At 42.0% G+C, this 21,045-nt stretch overlaps 2 protein-coding genes across 2 annotated transcripts; both read right to left on the reverse strand.

Annotated features, from left to right (window-relative positions):
• Positions 1–391: 391 nt before the first annotated feature.
• erap2 (endoplasmic reticulum aminopeptidase 2) lies at positions 392–8,529 on the reverse strand. The gene is made up of 21 exons (XM_026320880.1): positions 8,403–8,529; positions 7,386–7,729; positions 7,071–7,257; positions 5,895–6,064; positions 5,649–5,787; positions 5,419–5,553; positions 5,188–5,308; positions 4,951–5,105; positions 4,706–4,819; positions 4,474–4,605; positions 4,073–4,204; positions 3,338–3,406; positions 3,064–3,239; positions 2,872–2,951; positions 2,583–2,766; positions 2,261–2,417; positions 1,976–2,160; positions 1,701–1,862; positions 1,342–1,482; positions 1,009–1,090; positions 392–689 (listed from the first exon to the last, which is right to left on the reverse strand). Exons 2-21 carry the CDS (start codon positions 7,553–7,555, stop codon positions 543–545), a joined length of 2,838 nt encoding a protein of 945 aa, XP_026176665.1. The 5' UTR covers positions 7,556–7,729; positions 8,403–8,529; the 3' UTR covers positions 392–542.
• Positions 8,530–11,275: 2,746 nt separating this feature from the next.
• rgmb (repulsive guidance molecule BMP co-receptor b) lies at positions 11,276–20,266 on the reverse strand. The gene is made up of 3 exons (XM_026320679.1): positions 19,760–20,266; positions 15,520–16,061; positions 11,276–13,482 (listed from the first exon to the last, which is right to left on the reverse strand). Exons 1-3 carry the CDS (start codon positions 19,875–19,877, stop codon positions 12,724–12,726), a joined length of 1,419 nt encoding a protein of 472 aa, XP_026176464.1. The 5' UTR covers positions 19,878–20,266; the 3' UTR covers positions 11,276–12,723.
• Positions 20,267–21,045: the final 779 nt, after the last annotated feature.

The raw sequence follows: 21,045 nt of genomic DNA on the forward strand, positions 1-21,045 counted from the left end.
CTATTTCTTGCAAAAAAAAAAACCCTTAGCAGTATGACTTAATCAGAAAATAAATAGTTAGTATGATATATTCCAAGCACACATACACCCAGAAGAACACACACAATGGTTGCACACACACACAATAACACTATTATGCACTGTATTTCAGTTGGAACAACACACACAAAAGTGCCAGAAGCTACTATGAACCATTTTATTGTCTGTAACACAGCATTCTTGTGTCACTTTGGAATGAATGTCTCTCTCTTTCTCTCTTCTCTCTCTCTTTCTCTCTCTCTCACACACACACAAACACACAGGCACACACACAAAGACAACACAATATTTAAGGCATACACCAGGCACATGGCTACTGCTTAGCTGCCATTTATACCAATAACATACTGTGTTTTGTTTTAGCAAAAATTTATTTCTTGTATGCAAAACTATCAAGTCTCCAGTGATACAACCACAGTACAAATTTGAAATAAAAACACACAACTTCAAAACACTTTCACATATCCACTCTGTGGTATGTTCGAAACACCACCCCATCTCTGTCACTTCATTTGCTCAGTCAACCAGCTTCTTAGAGTCTCTAGGTTCCTCTGAATCCAGCGAACATTTTTCTGCAGGTTGTCCAGGACGAGCTGAGTAGCCCTCAGCCGAGATGCATGTTCTTTGATGGACTCAAAGAACAACTGCACCTATAGGTGTCAAACACAGAAACATTTACACAAATATTCACATAACAAAAGTGTACATTTACAGATGTTTCCTCTTTGAGATAAAGGCACATTTTAATAGCAACAAGGCTCACACACACACACACACACACACACACACACGAAAGGTAATTTTAAGAATTATGGATTATGTGTAGGGATAAAAATTAAAATATACCCTTAGTAAAGTACTGTCAATAAAATTTCTAATATGTCAGGTAATGTAACTAGCATAGTATTTGTGAATATCTGAACTGCCTTTCAGAATAGGAAATAGCTAAAGATTTAAGTGTGTATTTACTTCAGCAAGATCCTCTAGAGATGAAAATTGGTGTGTAGTAGTAATGAGGATATTTCTAATACAAGATGAACCCAGCTGGAACCTGTAGGTCAGAAAGACAATAAAAAGGACAGTCACAAACACATATATGCTAATATATATGAATAGACTGCATATGTACATTCTTTATGGCCTCATGCTACTTGTGGCATAATAAGGTCCTTATCAATTTAAAACAAGTTTCACTGGTTAGTGATAGTCTTGAAACTGTAAGAAAACTGTCTTTAAATAGAATCACATGGTTTGAGTGATCGTACAGGGTCATTCACAGTGTCTCAATTATATTATGCCTACTTTTGAACCAGTAAGTCCCAGTTCTTTTTGACAAAATTCCAGGCAAGGTGATGTCCACGTGGGTTTCTGGCCACCATCTGAATGAGACCGGAGAGGTCCTGCAAACGGATCACCTTCCCCTCCAGACCCAGCTCCAACAGCCTGCAGCACAGACACATGCTGTTAAGTACTACTATTGCTTGAATCTCCTTTACTCAAGTTGATAAACATATCTGTAACACTGGTCAACAATAAAAACTATGATATACATGTTACATACATATACAAGAAGTTGCTGTAGTGTGATACAATACTCTGTGTTTGCCTCATGGTGGCAGTATTACTGTGTGGAAAACTATAGTCAGAAAAGAATACAGTACCTTTGCAGTTTGTTGGTGTCTCTGCTGCAGGTCAAGGCATACAGGATTTTGTTTTTTTGTGCTTCAGAGAGGGATACATTGTATGTGTGCAACAGTGAGGCCCAGCCATGGTCATCCTGAGCTCCAACTGAATACACTGTCTCTGCCACATCCGTAGGTAAGCTAGGAAACACAGGCAGAGACGTGAATATTGAGGACATGATAAAATGTAAAATTATGTCAGCAGCTGTAACCTGAAAATGATGTGTCTGGAAATGTAATTTAAGAAGACAAACTTGAGTGTGCCATTGGACTGGAGCCACTCTTTGAAGTTATGGCGTGCCTGCTCCACACAGGGAGGGTCATTCAGGTGACAGGCCAGTGACAAGACCTCTGACCTCAGCCGCCGCTCAGACACAGAGCCACTGTCGCTCCATGTCTGCTGGTCGATGACAGCACGGAAAAATCGCAGGATGTACATCTTTACAAAAACAAACAAAAATGCAGCATCTCACATGAATTCGATGTCTCCCTGACGTCAACATAAATATCGTGGTAATGGTGTGCTCTTTCCCACTTACTCCCAGATTGCGTGTTACATCATGCTCATTCCTTTTCTCAATCATCTGGTAAAAGGACTCCAGATAGCCCAGTCCTTGGAGGAGAGGCACTGTGTGTGTCTCCAATCGCAGATAACCAATCAGGTCTAGGGCTTTATTGATCGGCAGATGACCTGCCCTTTAGAGACAGAGACATTAATATTTGAAAGGTTGGGTGCTGTTTCAGGTAGGATAATCAAAGATGTTTTATTTATGTGTAACCACACACATACAGAAAGAAAAACATTCTCCACGGTTCATCTCTCAGACAGACACAAACACATATGCACACATCTATGCTTACGTGACCAATTGAAAGGCATTGTGTATCAAGTGTGTCCTGTCTTTGTAGCTCAGAGCAGTGTGGTTTTCTCTCAGTAGTTTGGCCATCCCATCCCAACCACCATCCTCATAATGAACCACATAGTAGCCCGTCATGTCAGCGTTTACCTTGACCCAGGTGACTTCCTCTCCTATGTGTATACTGTCTAGATGACACAAAAATAACAAAAGTTAAGATATAAAACAAAATCTTGCAGAGGAAAAATGAAGATACACGTGTTTTAACGAACATATCCTCTCTTCCCTCCTACCTGTGTGTGTTGTCATCAGATGTCTGTGGATGGTGCTGGAAGCATCTGTCTTGTATGTCAGGGGGATATGCCAAAGGAAACTATACAAGAAGAGAAAGTATTTTTAAAATCTACAACCTAACATTGGAAGATGAGGGTTACTTGACTTCAAAGTCTTACAGACGCTGAAGCTGTGAATACATGCATGTTTACCCCTTTTGCAGTGTTGGCCACAGCGGATCAGAGGGCAGGACTGTCCTCAGGAACCTGTCCTGTCTAAGTATCAGACGACTGCCCTTCCTTGTTACAGTTATCAGAGGAATACCTTTCTGCAGAGTCCAAGTGTTCATCATGGCTGTGAGGTCCAGATGTTCCCCTGCAAACAGGTACTACAGAAAACAACCGGTGATCAACACATGTGACCATACCACCTCATAAAAAATGCACAAAGAAAGGTCTGAGAGTTTAGCTTTAAATGTTTACACACTGCATTCTTGGTGGCCTGGTCACTGCTGTAACAGTGTTTTCCTGAGATGAAGTCTTCCTCTGAGCAAGTCTGAAAAAAGAAATTTAAAAAGTAAAATAAAAAATTTCTAATAAAGTACACAACAAATTTTCGTATGATTTACTTTGTCTAACACAAATCACCTGTCCCTCACATTACCACTGACCATAATACACTGATGTGTTTTAGATTTTTGAATGTGATCTTTATACCTTTATGGCAACTGTTGGTTCCAAGTCAGAAAAATAAGCAAGAAATTTAGACTGCGAGACTTTAAACTTGATTTAAGTATCTTTCAAGCCTCAGCAAATTGGCATCATAATAAAATGAATGGAAAAGAGTGAATGTCTGAAAGAACAGAAAATACAACTCAGAAATCTAAAACACAGCATTAAGAGACAAAAAATAAATGAATATACCCGATTTGTGCTATATGGCTAAAACATTTAAACTGCTACAGTACAATGGGAAATAAGTAATGTGTGATTTCTGTAAATGGATCGGTGACTTTTTGGTCTTTATCTTTTAATATTGCAAAGGTTATAGAAATGGAAGAAGATCACATGTAAAAACAGAAAGGACATGTTCTGCAGATCCCTTGATTTTTTGCTTTCTAGTTTGAAATAGACAACTCTTTTCTGATGAGCCATTAATTTTGTCATATTCCCATAAAAAATGTGAGATACATCTATTTTTGTTTGGAATTTGTGCTCATACATTGACTAGACTGTCCCAAAGGTCCTGGTTGCGTGCATTTCTGTAGCTGAATTTGCGGAGGTATCGCACTATCCCACTTTGAAACACTTCATCTGTCAGAAAGTGTCGCAGCATGTGCAGGACACATGCTCCCTGGGGAGAGAGAGAGAAAGGGTTTATGTAATCAATAAACCAGGACAGATTATGTTGTCATGTTTTTTTCTAAAGCAGATTGAAAGTTGTTAGTGATATTCTGTTATCATATAAAGTTGAATAGTAAATGTTAAACACTGTGTTTAGAGGTTTTCAAACACAGTCATGAAAATCACTAATTAACTAATATAAAATTTTAAACTCTACGTTTGTTTGATTTATAACTGATTTGACTGACTGAAAGCAATTGTCTGAGAGTGCAGTCATACTTTGTCATAGGAGACTGTGTCAAACATTTCTTTGATCTGAGTGGGGTTGTCTGCTGGGCTGGATATTGGCCGAGAGGAGTTCAGCGAATCATGGCCAATTGCTGCAAAACATGTGTACAGTAGATATTCCTCCTGCAAAGAATGTGCACACATCATAAATATCAGTCACCGCTCTCCAATGCTTCATATTAATCTAGTAATCAGTAAATTCTCAAATCAAAAAACCACATACCACTTTGAGGTCAGGGTATGTGGCCTCCACTGAAATATACTCCATGTATCTGGCAAATCCTTCATTCAGCCAGATATCGTTCCACCAGTCCATAGTCACCATGTTACCAAACCACTGCAACCAAGAGTTTGAATTTTACTATTCTGTACTGACTATTCATGGAGTAAAAGTATTTCTGAGCCTCTGAATAACTATAGACAAACAACCTTGAATCCTGGATGTCAGTGACACTGTCACACCCTCACCTGATGGGCAAGCTCATGGCCGATCACCATAGTAACCCAGAGCTTATCAGACACAGAGGACGTGAGGGGGTCAAAGAGAAGGCTGGTCTCTCTGTAGGTGGTCAGACCCCAGTTCTCCATCGCACCAGACTGGAAGTCTGGGATGGCTATGAGATCTGAGAGGAAAACACAGGTTAGGAGACAGAAAGTGATCGACTAAAGAGGAAGGGAGGGAGAAATGATGTGGTGAGAAAATACCTTGTTTTGGTAGAGGATAGCGGATGTTGAAGTACTCCTCATAGAAGTCCAGCATTTTGACAGCAACCTCCAGGGCATAGTGGGTTTGCCGCCACTTTTCTGGGGCGGCATAGATGGACACCTACAGATACACAACAGTTCATACAAAAACAAAAAACTAAATGTATTACTCGGAAAGAGATATGATTGGGAAGGAATGAAGAAAATCAAATACCACCAAAAAGAGCACACCTGCACCCCAGAAGATGTTGTTGCAGTGACAGATTTGAAGTCACAGATGACAAAGGCTACAAGGTATGTGCTCATCTTTACACTTGGAGCAAACTGATCCTCAAGCAGGCCAGCGCTTACTTCGACTGTCTTGACCTGAAATACGGGTATTAGGTTATAGACATTTTTTCAGCAGTTTCTCCACACACACATTAACAGCATGATAGTGCAAATAAAAAAGCAACACTCACTACAGGCATGTTGGACAGAGAAATGTACTCCGGGCTCCTCCTAATGCGTACAGAGAAGTTGGCTTTAAAGGTTGGCTCATCAAAACAAGGGAATGCCATCCGAGCACTTGTGGGCTCAAAGTGAGTTGAAGCTAAGGTTCTGAAAAGAGATGTCAGCAGGCACTTTTTATAGAAGATGGACTATTAGAACCTCTCTGTATGTTTAAGCCATTTTTCCAAACTCGCTACGACACAACTTAGTCTTACCTGATCCCACCTGTGCTGGTTCTGTAGGTGCTCTTATAGAAGCCATAGAAGCCCTCAGAAAGTTCTGCCCCAAACTCAATATAGAGAGAGTATTTTTGCCCACTGCTGAGCACTCTGGGAGAGAAAATGCCGATCTGCTCATGGGAGGGGTTGTGAAGAACTGGGAGAACCTAGAACCAGATAAGATAGAAAGATGTGAGCTCCACTTTAGATGACAATTACAAACTTCTTTTCCTTTCAGCTGCTCCCTTCAGGGGTCTCCACAGTGAATCATCTGCCTCCATTCAACCCTGTCCTCTGTATCCTCCTCACCCACACCAACTATCCTCATGTCCTCCTTCACTACATCCAAGAACCTCCTCTTTGGTCTTCCTCTAGGCCTCCTTCCTGGCAGCTCTAACCTCAGCATCCTTTTACCAATGTATTCACTGTCCCTCCTCTGAACATGTCCAAACCATCTCAATCTGGCTTCCCTGGCTTTTTCTCCAAAACATCTAACATGAGCTGTCCCTCTGATGTCCTCATTCCTGATCCTGTCCATCCCCATCACTCCCAGAGAGAACCTCAACATCTTCAGCTCTGCTACCTCCAGCTCTGCCTCCTGTCTTTTTCTCAGTGCCACTGTATCTAAACCAGACAACATGGCTGCTCTCACCACTGTCTTGTCCACCTTTCCTTTCATTCTTGCTTTCATTCTCTTTTGTCACACATCACACCTGACACTTTCCTCCACCCGTTCCAACCTGCTTGCATACGTCTCTTCACTTCTTTTCCACACTCTCCATTGTTCTGGACTGTTGACCCTAGGTACTTACAATCCTCCACCTTCTTCACCTCTACTCCCTGTAACCTCACCGTTCTACTTGAGTCCCTCTCATTTACACACATGTACTCTGTTGTACTGCAGCTAACCTTCATTCCTCTCCTTTCCAGAGCAAACCTCCACCTCTCTAGATTTTCCTCCACCTGCTCCCTGCTCTCACTACAGATGACAATGTCATCTGCAAACATCATGGTCCACAGAGATTCCTGTCTAACCTCATCTATCAGCCTGTCCATCACCACAGCAAACAAGAAGGGACTCAAAGCCGATCCTTGGTGCAGTCTCCTTCTATTTATTATTAGATAACAATTACGAACACGCTGTATTAATAAAAGTTCTGCATTTATTGCTACCTGGTCAGACAGATGAGTGAGATTCTGATCTAGTATTGTGGCACTGAAGATTTGTAGACTCTTGCTGTGTAATACAACCCAGTTTGTGTTGTTCTGGACATCAATCTGGATTTGCACTGATCCATTGAAACTGAGACCTGTGAGGTTGGGGTGCAGGAGGAGGCGGTAGTGAAGAGGAATGATGTACCTACAAGAAAGAATGTATATTTCTAATCAACAACTCAAAAACAGAGGCCTAAATAATATTGAGATTCAGGTCATTTTGTTGTCCATGTGCTGTATGTAAGCATAAAACAAAAGTAGCATGAAAAGTACCTTGGCAGACGAAGACGGCTCCAGGGAAAAGACAGATTATCAACACCCAAAGGAGATTGCTCCCCTTCTGGGTGATGAGGACTTGAGACTTGGTGCGAACTCTGAGCGTGCTGACACCCAATCAGAGACACATGAAGCACAGACAGCACTAACAGCCTGACCAGGGCCATTCTAGAGGTGATGTCCTTCAACCACTGAGCTAAAAAAGGCCAACTTGTGAGAAGTGTTGAACTCAGTCACATTCCAAACACGACTGGGAGCAACTGAAGACCACCTGATGTACGAGTTGGAAACTGATATTGCTGGAGTAAAAATGTCAGGTGAACTTTCATCTTTTCTCAAACCTGTAAGACATCAGTGGATGAATAAAGGAACATCAGTAGATCAAAAGACACATCAACAGAAGTCTGATAATGCTTTGCTTCCTCTGGGCGAAGTTCATCTTACGGTTTCAAAGTCACTGTCTTATCTATGTAAAACTAGGGCAACTATGACTGGATGAATTTGACCGTTACTGATTATAAAGATGTTTCCACACTGCAACAGTTGACAACATTGACTCCTCACTCAGTAAGCTGAAGAGATCCCTCATTTTTTGGCTTTTGTTCCTTCACCAGCTTCCAGTTTTGAGAAGAAGTATTTTCCTGTTTACAGGAAGTGGGTCATTCTGGACCATGTGCTCATTTAGGTCTGGCAAACTGAGCTGTCCCCTGAAGGAGACTAAAACATGTGACAAATGAACCACATGATTGTCCATGCGGACAAAACAAGATCAGGACAGAGCTATAAGTGAAAGGTGACAACAGCTGCAGGAGCATAGCTGCACTTTAAATCAGGTCGCACAGGCAGTAGTTGTGCTGCAATGCTGAAAATTGAAGCTGTTGGTACCAACAACGTACAGAGCCACCAGAAATCTAAGTAATTGTAGAGATGATAAAGAGTTATAGCTAAAAATGTAATGTCTGCCTTCTCATTGTTTATTAGGTCATGTTTAACAGAAACATCAGAAATCTTTACCTCAGTCACTTCAGCTTCTCTAGCCTTCCTCCATTTCCCTGTTGCTGTTGAGTTTCACTTTCTCTTTCAAGCTCCCGCCCATTGAACAGGCAAAAAAACTGTATGTGTGTGTTTCTGTGTGTGTGTGTGTGTGTGTGTGTGTGTGTGTGTGTGTGTGTGTGTGTGTGTGTGTGTGTGTGTGCAGGTGTAACCCACAAGAGGGTTATCTAATATTGCGGGTGTGTTGATATGATCATTTTCTCACCTCAGATCCAACAGCCATTGGCAGATGTGTCTCCAGTTGTTCAAAGTGCCTCTTCATTTAATGTCCGCATCACTGTTGTCTCCTCTCTCCTTTCTTTGTAAATATAGATCGACCTTCAAATGTGTAAGAGTTTACACTCTTGCTCTCTGTCTGTGTGTCTCTCTCTCTCTATCATTGTGTGCGTTGGGATGGTGAGGGGGGGGGGGTGGGGAGATAGAGGGGTACTATTGTTGATATAAGGTCACAACAATGAGACATGTCATCCCCCATAATGCAATGCTCCTGGCAAAGCCAAACGACTTGCTCCCATTTCACAGGCGCACAAACACACATTCACACACACACACAGGGCAGTGACCTGGCAACCATAAGAGCTACTTTGACTAAAGCAGACATGACTGAGCCATCCAGAAGTCTTTTTTACCTTCCAATCTTCTATTTGTGGACTGGTAAGTGCTTTTCAATTTTAATGCATTATTCTGGTATAAAACTGAAAATCATAAATGTCCAAAAAATCATTAAGATGGAGTTTTTAGTAGAGTTAATACATAAAAATCACAATGATGAATGCTATAAGATAAAATTACTGAAACAAAATGATAATTTATATGCATAAAATTATTAATATATTTTATGTTGAATCTGGCAGTAATGTTAAATACTAATAAATGATTTGTTTATCAACTGTTACACTAGGTTGTTACAGTAGTTTCATAGTCATGGTTGGAATTTTGTCCTTATAAGCCAAACAGCAAATATATAATTTTTACAGAAAATGCCTCGTATCTAAAAGTACAATATACAGGTGTCCATAAAGTCTCTTTACAATTTAAAAAATATTTCACAAAGGCAATTGATGAGATATCTTAATCAGATTTGTTCTATGTACTCAGTGGTTATCAAAGTTTTTAATAACAAATTTTAACAAACTCGGATACGCAGACTCTGAAACTGAAACCGTGACACACATTGTGCCTTTTCTTGAGGAGTAGCCTTTATGGACACCCTGTATGGTTTTTGTAATTCATTGCATTGTTGTGTTTGAACCAGCACATAGCCTTCTTTGAGACAACCGTGATAAAATAAAGATCTCTCCACATATGCCTCCTTCCTTCCTCCACCTGGTTCAGGAGGGGTAGAGGGTGGTGTGCTGGCATCTCTGGCCCCTCCAGTCCACCTGTCGGGTGAAAAGCTGGGCTGGACTCTGCTGGTCTGTATGGTCAGTGACATCAGAAGAGGGCATCTAGAGGTCAGCTGGAGGTCACCATCAGAGGGCTACACGTCCAGCACACCACACAGCATTGCTGTAAACAAGAAACATCGTGGCCATGGCGCTGTGGCAATAATCACAGTGGTGACCAGTGATTGGCCATCATTCAGTTGCTCTGTGAATTACAGACGACACCCAAAAGTCCACAGGAAACAGCACATCTCCTCATCAAGTAGGTCAACAAGTGATCACATGTGAGCTCGTCAGTGTCATTATTTTCCACTAAGCCTATGATCATCTTTATCATTTTAGATGCTCAAGATGAGATTTGCTATGAAGACGAAGATACAAGAGGTACACTGTAATAACAAGCATGAATGTTCTTCCTACTGTACAGATGTTGCTCCTTTTTGTTTATCTGTGTGGTTTGCTCTCCAGATGTTCATGTGTGGACAAACATGGTGGTTGTACTGGCTATGAGGCTGCTTCTCATGAAGATCATTGTCTTTAACACTCTGATGACCACTTATGCTGTTATTACGTGGTAAGAGTCTCTGTGCCCTAAATGGACTAAATGTGATCAGTGTGGCATGCAGCCAACTGTAGTGTCATTCCACCTTATACATATAATACAAGTGTATACTGTACTATATATATATATATACTATTGTCTAAAGGTGTGTAAATTAACAAGGTGTATTCAACTTTTCAGATGGTTTGGAACAGAGAGCTTTTGATACACAATGTGACCTTGAAAACCAACTAACCTCTCAAAAGTGGGACTTCTTGTCTGAAGTTTGCATATTGAAAATATCAGTGCTGAAAGATTGCTGACCATTTTTGTGGTCAGCATCATGGGTAAGGTCTGATACTGAGCCCTGGATTGGAATCTCATGGATTAAATGGGGGACTATCCAGTGTCAGGAAACACAAGAGACGCAGGTGTCAAATGTTACAAATCTTCTTTTGTGCCATATTCAGACTCTGCACATTGGCACCCCAGGTGCTGCTGACTATGGCAGTTGAAAGCAAATTGTTTTTGTGAGGTCAAACCTGGTATCTGATCGAAGCCTAACCTCACACAGATGGGGTAGTACACATACTGTATATACCTGTGTGTGTGTGTGTGTGTGTGTGTGTGTGTTTGTGAGAAGATGTGTGTTCAGTCTTACTGATCTTTAATTCTGAATTCCTTGTTAGAGAATTTGTTGGGGCAGTTTCTCTCAAAAGTGTTTGGAAGTTTACAAATGAAATTGATTTGACATTTTGAGTGTTCTCATCTTGCTTTGTTAAGTTCCTGTAAATGTAAAATCAAAAAACAGGGAATACGCGTGGACTGTTTTGACTTTATTGTTTGTTTTTTAAATAAAACACTTGCACACAGTTGGCTTCATCTTTTTTTTTTTTTTGAGAGCCTTGAGTAACACACTGACATAGCAACAGAGCACCACTAGGTGGCAGTACAATCACATCTGACATTTTTTTTAAATTATTATCCAACAGCAAGAATATGGAGCTTAACTTCCTCTACAGGACACTACGGTCATAAATAAGTTAAGTATTTCAACATTGACCAGTCTTTCTTCACCACACTGACACTCACACATGATGTAAGAGAACACAATGCCAAAAAGCAAGACGACGCAAACAAGTGGGGCATAATTATACAGAATGTTACATATTAAAAAGGCTCATAGCTGTAGGGGTTGACATTTCGATCAGTTATCAAATGGCATTCATTTCTCACAACACAGTGCAGAAGCATTTATCCCAACAGACACTGGTGAAATTTCCTCATTGATTTGCAGTGTTTGGTCTGCACACCAGTATCTTACACATATCCCAGAATGGAGCAGCTTGTCAATTCTGGCAGTAGGAGAAAAATTCTCTACAGTAGCAAGTTTATAGACAAGGGAGAAAGAGACTGTGGAAGGAGAAGGGTGCTGGCTTGGTGGTGAGTTACGATTTCCATACATAATTGGTCTTTGGCTCAAATGAACATGACAGTGAATATGCTGAGTAACAAACATGAGCCGGTACAATCACAGCCTCTAATGTGATTCTCAGATGAAATAAAAACACATCCAAGCTTGTCACCAACTGGTAAAACAGTAAAACAAACCCACACCCACACCCACACACACACACACACACACACACACACACATACCTAAAATCAGGACAGAGGAAAAACAACAAATTCATTAATTCAGCAATAAAATAGTACTGATGGCATTTTCTGTGACAATATTCACATACAATACATTCAACAGAAAAACTCACAGACTGATGTAAAATTAGATGCCGACTCAAGTCAGCTATTGAAAGAATGATGCATTTGAACAAAAACTGTTCAACTAACTTGAAGCTTAAAACCCAAATTTCAGATAGTCTCTAGAACTCGAGGTGCAGGAGAGTAAGTGAGAGGAAGAAACACTGATGTGGATTTAAATCAAAATCAAAATAAAGTGCTTCTGTTAAAACAAACACCCTCTGTTTGAGGTATCAAGGAAAACTCACATCAAATGGCACAAAAAAACAAACTCTACGCCATTACACTGTGCACTGAAGACAAAATTTTAAACTATTTACAGTCTGGAGTGTATATTTACCCACTCAATTCACCTCCACAAAAACATCTGTCACTGTCCATGGTGTCCTGTCCCAAGACAAAGACAGGTTGTGTCATCACATCTCCTGCATTATTTTTCCTCCAGAGAGCTGATTCTGTCAGGTAAAGTTGCCATTATCACCTGTGCCACCTACGAAAACATCTATTTCCCAGTAACTGTCCAGCTCTCCTTTTAGTGCATACACATACTGTACACAAGCCAGCATGCATGCAGGCACACACACTCCTCTTGCTATTATATCAACGTCATGCTCAGAGCACACAGCAGGAGCAAAGCGAGCCACTTGACAGAGTGAGGATCAGAGTGTAAGGTGGAGGTGGCAGAGCCACGGGGGTAGATCCTCCATCTATCCCGGTGTGGGTGTAGACTCTCCATGTCCTTCTGGGCGCTGTATGCTGCCACTGTGAAGTTAGCATCCCCAGTGGTCAGGAGATCAAACACACAGGAGTGGAAATAAATGTCCTGCACCTCCAGCTTCTCCCTGCAGCGTTCCTTAGCCCCCTCCACACCAAAATTCTGCGTGGCACCGTAGAGGGATTCTTGTGTCTGTGCGGAGTAGCTGGGTCGATGCAGCTGCTGAAGCTGTAGGCCGAGCGCAGGGGGGGAGAGGGGCAAGGGAAGATGTCCTGCCTGGTCGATGCGTTCGCCGCTCGGGCAGCCATTCAGACAGAGCTGCAGGTCCTGAGTGGCATCGTAGGCCTGAGCCAGCTCCTCTGGGATCCGCACTGCCAGGGTCAGGTAGCGGCCCATTTGGCGCACAATTACAGTTACACCAATGTAGCCAGCGTGCAGCTCTACATGGCGCCCTGGGATGCGCTCAGAGATCCACAGAGCCCGGACCTTCCCGGTTGCACCATCTGTACCAGCAAAAGCGTGGATGGGGTCTCCACTGCTCACAGTGCCATCGTCAAAGGCAGCAGGGAGGTTGTCTGTGACGGCCTGGTAGACCCTCTGGTCTGTGCACCCCTCATAGGGCTTGAAGATGATGGTGATCTATAGAGCAGAAGAGAGAGAGGAGAGTTACATAAGTTTAGTGTGCTCCAGGAAAAGAAAAAATTTAAAAAACAAAAATTGATACAGAAGAAATTCACAGTTAAAGTTGAAAGGTGAAACAATAAGCTGAATGCTCTGTTACTCAACTCAAATTAACTAGTTGATTGTCAACCAATATCTTTGCAACTTCAACTTAGCTCAGCAAAACAAATAATTTGAACACTGAATTACGAACTTTTGAAAATTGTAATTATTATTTAATTATTATACTGACTACATAAATGTGGTGTTAATAAAATAGCATTTGTCCCTGCCCCTTTTTTTTAAAGCAAAAAAAATAATTCCTTGGTGAAGATCTGTTGTAATTATCTGGTTAAACAAAGCATATTTTAGTTGGAACAAAAATGAAGACTGCACTTTCACTGTTTTATTGACTAAACCATAAATCAATTAAGCTAGAAAAGAAAATCATCTGATTATCTGGTCATGAAAATTATCAGTAGTTACAGCCCAAGAGATAAGGTAAAATGTCTCTCTCACTTACACAAACACACACAAATATTAACATTCATCCATCACACAGGTTATTGACTCTCGTCACACTACATCTAAGAAATGACTAAATGATTTTTTAACAAGTTGTAATTTGACACAGCTATGCAAACATGCTGACACATGCACACTCACACCCACGCATGGTTGTGCAGCTATCTTTGTGAGGACACTCACTGACATTCCCTAGACCCTCACTGTAACCTTAGCCATCACAACTAAATGTCCAACCCTTATCCTGATCTAAACCTAAACCCTAATTCTAACCTTAACTCTACAACTAAGCCTTTACCCTTCAACAGCTCCTGAAAGCGTGTCAGAAAGTCCAGGAATATGCTCGCTCCCATGATATAAACCTCAAACTGGTCTGCATAATGTATAGCCATAGAAATACTCATAAAAACCCACAGCTCCAGTGGTGAATGGAAGCAGTGGGTACTGGGTGTGGTGTGACCATTAACGTTAGCACTAGCATCATAGTTCCGGTGAATGGCTGTTTTGTTCACATGACAGCCGTGAGGAATGAGGCCTAGCAAGCCATTAAGCCTGGCGGGCTGTTAATAAGTGCGTGTGTGTGTATGTGTATGTGTGTGTGAGAGTGTGGGTGTGTGTCCCTAATAATCATGACTAATAACTTGCCCCACCTCTGACACAAGGTCAAACCTTCAGCTCCACAATGTAACAACCCCACTATTTGCTTAATGTGTGAGTGTATGTGTGTGTGTGTACACGTGTTTCTACGTGTGTGTTTGTGTCTTTGCTGTCGAGTGCATGACTAAGTGTATGCATTGGTGTGTGTGTGTTTTAATAATTAAAGCTATCGACTAAGCTAGAGTGGACAGATCATCGGGGGAAACATCAACATTGCTTCTTTAACACAACAAAGATCACGTTGTGTGACTGGTCATCCATCTGGTTGTGTGTGCATGTCAGTGTGTGTGTGTGTGTGTGTGTGTGTGTGTGTCTTTTTTGTCATACACGGATAAGGACTTTTAACACACATAGGGCTTTAAGCTGTGTGCAAGGAGTGCCACTTATAAGACACACATACACACACACTTGAAAACAGGCACATAAGCAAACAGTCGGTCCTTTCAGACATCCCAGTCCATGTTATTAGAGGTCAGGCTATATGCAACCAAATTAACCAAATTAGGTTTCCAACACTGCTTCAGTCACAAGAGACAGTCACATGATCAGGCTGTTTGCCTCACACCTGTGAGTCTGAAGAAGTGAGACGCACAGAAAATGAGACAGAAAGAGAAAGAAAAGTAGAGCAGGGAAAACAAGGGTGTGAGCCAGACTCATGGTGATGAAATTTCTTACTCTGAGGAACAACAAGCAACTTGGAGTTCATTACAGAATTTTTTTTTTTCTCCAACATGCACAAACACAAATAAACTATAATACACCACTTGTTAACAGCAAATTAGACTCAAAAAGCCCATTTTTCTCTGCTTTCCCTTCTGTATGAGCTCTGCTCACCTTATTGGTCGCTGTGGCACTGGAGCCATGTACCACGGGAACATTAGTGACCTGTACTGAGAGATAGTCGTTATCGATGAGAGGCCACGCCCCCTCCACCTTACAAGTCTGGAAGCTGTCCTTAAATGTCCTCAGGTGTGGGTCCCCGAACAGCCCGCAGAAGAGGTACCCAGGCCGAGAGTGGCTGTGAGCATGGGAGTGTGTATGTGCGTGCATATGGGAGTGTGTGTGGCTGTGCTGTGTGCGGCTGTGGTAGTTGCAGGGCTCGGGTTGGACCTCGGGGTGTGTTGAGGAAGTGGGCCCATCTTTGGAGCAATTCCTCTGGGTCATAAGGTCAGAGATACCCAGCACAGCGGAGTGGAAGACCAGGTTCCCCCGGCAGGACTTGGCTGTCCTCTGTGTGCAGGCCGAGTACGCACGTAAAGCCTTGCAAAATTCAGTATGAAAGCCATCCACGGCTGATGTCAGGTGGGAGGTCAGGGAGACAAAGTCAGTGGTGCACTTCTGGATACGACACTGAGGAGTGATCACCTGGCACTGACCTGGGAAGGACACACAGATAGTGAGAAATACAACCGGAATGTAATATTATTAGTGTATTAAACGTGGATGACTAATTGGAAATATACATTGTCTGATCATTTAGGTACAAACAGACTCAGAGCTGGATTTCTTTAGGAGTGCAAAGTTTATATGCTCGCAAAAGACAACAAAAGTTACTGTGTGAAGAAGGCTTTGATCTTAAATACTCATTGCTACAAGCCTGTTAAATGCAACCGAATAAAACTGGAAAAAGAACCAGCCGCTGGTTTAAAGTCTTGATCAATCAGCCGTGCCGCACTGTGAGTGTAATAAACCTGAAGTGTAATAAACCAAAGAGCAGCTAGAGACAAAGGCAAAGACTGCTTTCCCGCAAAGAGTGAGATAATACCACTTATATAGCCAGGGAGGGCGTAACACATAAAGTGTGTATAGCTAGAGAAAGCAAGACAATACAAGGTGTGCTGTGCATACAAACATGCTACCATGACTTGTAAAGCTTTAAATGTTCAAAAATGTAGCACTATTAAATATTCAACTTGTGTTTTTGTCACTTTTAATGTTTGTTTAATATGAGCACCTGAGCAGGCAGGAAATAGATCCAAAATACAAAAGATTCTGTCCTTTTATAACCATCAGGACCAAATGTGTTGGTCTGAAAATGTCTTATCTGTTGGTACATTTCTGAATGTAACAAGGGTCAAACCAGCCTTTTATATCATAGATCATCAGAGAGAGAGAGGGAGTTAGAGCGAGAGAGAGATTAGAGACCAGACCTAATGCATCAGTCACAGCGTGCTCCTATTAGATTAGGCCAGACAGAGAGAGAGAGGCTCTGCAGTGTATGGGCAGCTGCACTCACACACGCAAATAGCTCTCTTAGAAAGAATGCTGGTTGTGCTTCCGTTAAACGCAGCCATCTTCACATGCTGGTGTGATCTCCTAATAGCCAAGCAAAAGCAGAAAATACACAGTTTTCAGGGAAATTAACAGATTCCCTTAATGTGCCAAAGCTAAGATACCACTAACACAAACACACACAGGCAAATAGCACTTTTCCCTCTTTGTCCTTTTTGGAAATTTTAGACTTTGAGTTTGGGGGCATGAAGGAGTTTGATGCCACCATTTGGGGGCAGTAGTGGACTGAGTTTGAGAAATGAGGGTGCAGGACCCCTACTCACACCACGTTTTGGAATCTCTCTCCTCCCTGTTAAATGCTGACACCAACCCACACACACACACACACACACACACACACACTCAGACACACACATACAGGCCAAGCCAACCACCACTGTACAGACACACTGAGTACTAAGGACACACTGTCTTAGACAGCCGCACCAAAAGTCTTGTTCCTTCCCCCCTATCTCTCCTGCAGTACCTAACAAATACTACTCCCAGTCTAATCAGATTGGGTTTACTCTCATTTAGAATTATCAGAATTATGGGCAAAAACACACAAAATTACTCATTCGCTGACATTTTCGCCGCAGGGTGATGTAGCAAGAAGGGTGCTGATGGATGAATCAAACAACCGACATGTATAAAATATTCCTGCCTCTCTGCCGACAAACATCTGCTGAAGTTTCAAACCAAATCTCATTGTCCTATTAAAGCTGACCCTGTATTCTTGCCTCCTATGGGTACATCGAGCAAAAAAAAAAAAAATTTTCATACGATGATTAATGATGTTCTGAACCAATACAAAAGCACTATTTCATACTTTTTTCTTCTAGGCTTCTGATGAGCTCCCTTTTGTGAAGGCGTCCTCTTAAGAGTCCTTTCTAAGCGTGCATAGCTGTACCGCAGCTGGAATCCTATCTATGCATATAAATAAGCAATTTCTGGAAAGTTGACGTGATGAATATGGAATGGACTTAAAAATATTGTTAAGAAGAGGATAAAGAACTTCTTATATGAGGAACTGATGCATATCCACACATCCATAGCCTGGTTTGGCTCATCCCTTGGGGTAAGTGTCTAACACGGACACAATAAAACAGTCAGCACAGTTACACCACGTTCCACGTTCCACCAAATATTAACCTCTCTTTTTCTCCCCATCCCCCTCTCCCAGCTGTTCTTTTTTCATCTTATAGATCTCGTCTTTTCTCTCTGTTGTCAGTTTTTTTTTTTTCCCCCCACTTTGTACCATTTGCTTCCATCAGCACTATTTTGTTTTCGGCCCTCAGCCCTCTGGTTCCCCAGGCCAGTCTCCTCACCCCCTTGACTCACTGATGTCAGAAGATCCACCAGCTGAATCTCCAAGGTTTGGTTTAGCCATTCTTTGCCTCCCTTTCTGTCTGCCTTCCACTTCTCTGATCTCCGGAGGTCAGAAACGGATCTACTGGGATTATCTCTCAGATGAGGGAATGGTTTGTGAAGTGCTTATTGATCACCTTGTTATGTGCACTCTCTCACACACTGAGCTCATATCACACAATCAGCTCTCCCAGGTTAGAGATACAACACTTCACATGAGCTCACTACAGCATGCACTATTTCCCTCTCTTGACTAGACGCCACAAACAACAGTCAACAATTCAGATATCCCTGACATACCAGGGACAATTAAAGGCTGCCAATTAAAACTTTAGGCTTTAACAAATACAACATTCTGTTTTGGCTAAACACACTAAATAATACACATTCTTTCCAGGTGATACATGTGCAGCAGAAGGGGCCAAGAGGGTCTTTAATGTGAAGTGGGTCTCTCTCTCTCTCTCTCTCTCTCTCTCTCTCTCTCTCTCCATCACACTGCAGGCAGAGGTGGTTTTGTCCCGCTGCCTGAACTGTGTTAAACTAATTACTGGAGGTGTGACTGTTCAACAGCCACAGCAGCCAACCCCTGCACACACACAGACTAGCCAAATAAGAAAAAAAAAAAAGATTTCTGGAAAGAGACCATTATGCCATTTTTTTGTACCAAAGGAGAAATGCATCAGTGTCTTTCCTAAGCCAAATACCTTTAAAACCAACAAGCTGGGTGGTAAATAACTTTGTAAGTCATGACCGTGGAAGGTGTGACATTATGTTGGTGGGTCAATAATCGTTACAAACACCTTATTAACTTTTGGCTTTAAGTGATAGAAATTCTGCTCAGAAAAGCATTAACTTACACTTCTTCTATTGAGTAACACTGCAGTCTAAATGCTGGAACTTCAGTCACTGATATTATGATGGATTAAATTAATTTGCATCATGCAAGTAAACGAAAACAGCATGTAAGTCAGATATGAAACTTTTTATTATCAGATTGATTTTTTTGTCTTTGTTGATATTGTTGTGAATAAATCTGTAAACTGTTATATATGATCATAAGCCACCCTCTCTTCCCCTCCTCCAGGAGCCATTAAGGGGCAGACAGGAGAATGACGGCCCAGGAGAGAGGAGGAGAAACTCGATCCGTGCTCAGACTGCTGCACTGCCGCTGGAGAGAGAGCCATTGTCAGGCAGCACTGGGCCCAACGTAAGGATCGGCCACACAGTGATGGCAAACGCTTAAAAACTAATAAAGTCATTCTGGGCTCTAATAAATCCAACACACCTAAAATAAATGTTGTCACCGTGGTTGTAGTTGGTGCAGCTCACAGAAATTAGTGCAAAATTGGACAATAAAGTGCGTAAAATTAGAGATTTGTTAAGATTATGACCGAGAGGCGTGGAGTTGTTGCAGTGCTGAAGTGAAGTTAGTTACCTATGCGAGCACCGCAGCAGAGAGCGATGATCAGCAGCAGCAGTGGCAGGAAGCGGCGCGCCAGAGACGGGGAGGCGAGGCGCTCAGCCCCGCGGCAACAGCATCCGGCTCTCCCCATCCCCGTCCATGCAGGGCCAGGAGGGGAGAGTGGACAGACCTCCAAAGGGCGAGGAGGGGTGGTGTCCAGGCCTTCTCACTTCTTCTTTTTCCTCTTCTTCTTCCTCTTCTTCCTCACTCTTCGCTCCTGCCTCTCCTCCTCGGGTGCACAGGGGCATTAAAACACAGCTGCTCCGCGGAATGCAGGGTGGAGGGGGGTGGAGAGACAAGGAGAGGAGGAAAACAAAGTACAACCAGAAGTCACTCCGACGAGACTTTTACTTTTTCCTTATAAAAATCCACACTCCACGTGATTTAAGTGCGCTCCGTCCGCGCTCGGACTTTTGCCCGGATTGTGATCACTCTGTTCTCTCCTCTCTGGTCCCAAACACGCACAATCACATCTCTCTCTTTCACCAGGCCGGGGTTTCTCATCCACTCCTCCCCTTTCACTTTCTCCTCCTCCACCTCCTGTGCCCCTCCAACAAATCAATAAAGAATCAACCAAACCCTGCTGGCGGAAAACCCGCCTACGACGAAGCACGGAGTAAGACAGAGAGAAAGAGAGCGAGAGAGAGAGCTGTCTGCAAAATAATGAAGAGATAAAAGTTATAAAACGTTGCTAAGATGGCATTAAATCACTGTGAAGTTTGATCAAGGTATTTTACTTGGCAGAATGAAAGCTACAGAGAAGATAAAATGTTTATATATCAGAACAAAAGGAAACTTGGCTGCATGAGAAGGGTACTGTTACAGAAAAAATGAAATAAAATATAATAAGGAATAAATAAATAAAAGAAAGATTACCTGCATCAAACACAGTATGCAAAGACGAGAGCAGACCAGTAAACATGAATTATGCTGAAGCAGTGTTTTCTGCAGAAATAAGACTAATGCATTTTCTTAGGATGCTATGCATGCATATTTTAAACTTCAAATTACTGCACCAAATAAATTAATGATTAGATATATTAACACAATTAATACTATAATCTCAAAAGTTGATTTGGCACGCAGCTCACTGGAGATTAAAAATATGCTGCATCAAGCCTTTGATGTATTTGAGCCAGTGACCTAATGAGTTTGATTGATAATTTTGTGGGTGAAATGTTTCTTAATTGGTGGGTCTTCACTATAAAGTGGTTAACTTAACGTTTGATCTCTTGTTTGTGTTTTCTAATAAAACCCTC

This window comes from Mastacembelus armatus, chromosome 9 (genome assembly GCF_900324485.2).
Source record: "Mastacembelus armatus chromosome 9, fMasArm1.2, whole genome shotgun sequence".
Taxonomy (NCBI): Eukaryota; Metazoa; Chordata; class Actinopteri; order Synbranchiformes; family Mastacembelidae; genus Mastacembelus; species Mastacembelus armatus.

Coding starts and splice junctions, on each gene's coding strand:
- erap2 (XM_026320880.1), bottom strand. CDS start 7,555: ATGGCCCTGGTCAGGCTGTTAGTGCTGTCTGTGCTTCATGTGTCTCTG. Junction 4,606..4,705: donor CATACCCTGACCTCAAAGTG/GTATGTGGTTTT, acceptor CATTCTTTGCAG/GAGGAATATCTACTGTACAC. Junction 2,418..2,582: donor AATGCCTTTCAATTGGTCAC/GTAAGCATAGAT, acceptor CTGTCTCTAAAG/GGCAGGTCATCTGCCGATCA.
- rgmb (XM_026320679.1), bottom strand. CDS start 19,877: ATGGGGAGAGCCGGATGCTGTTGCCGCGGGGCTGAGCGCCTCGCCTCC. Junction 16,062..19,759: donor CTGCTGCGGTGCTCGCATAG/GTAACTAACTTC, acceptor TGTCCTTCCCAG/GTCAGTGCCAGGTGATCACT. Junction 13,483..15,519: donor GTGCCACAGCGACCAATAAG/GTGAGCAGAGCT, acceptor TCTGCTCTATAG/ATCACCATCATCTTCAAGCC.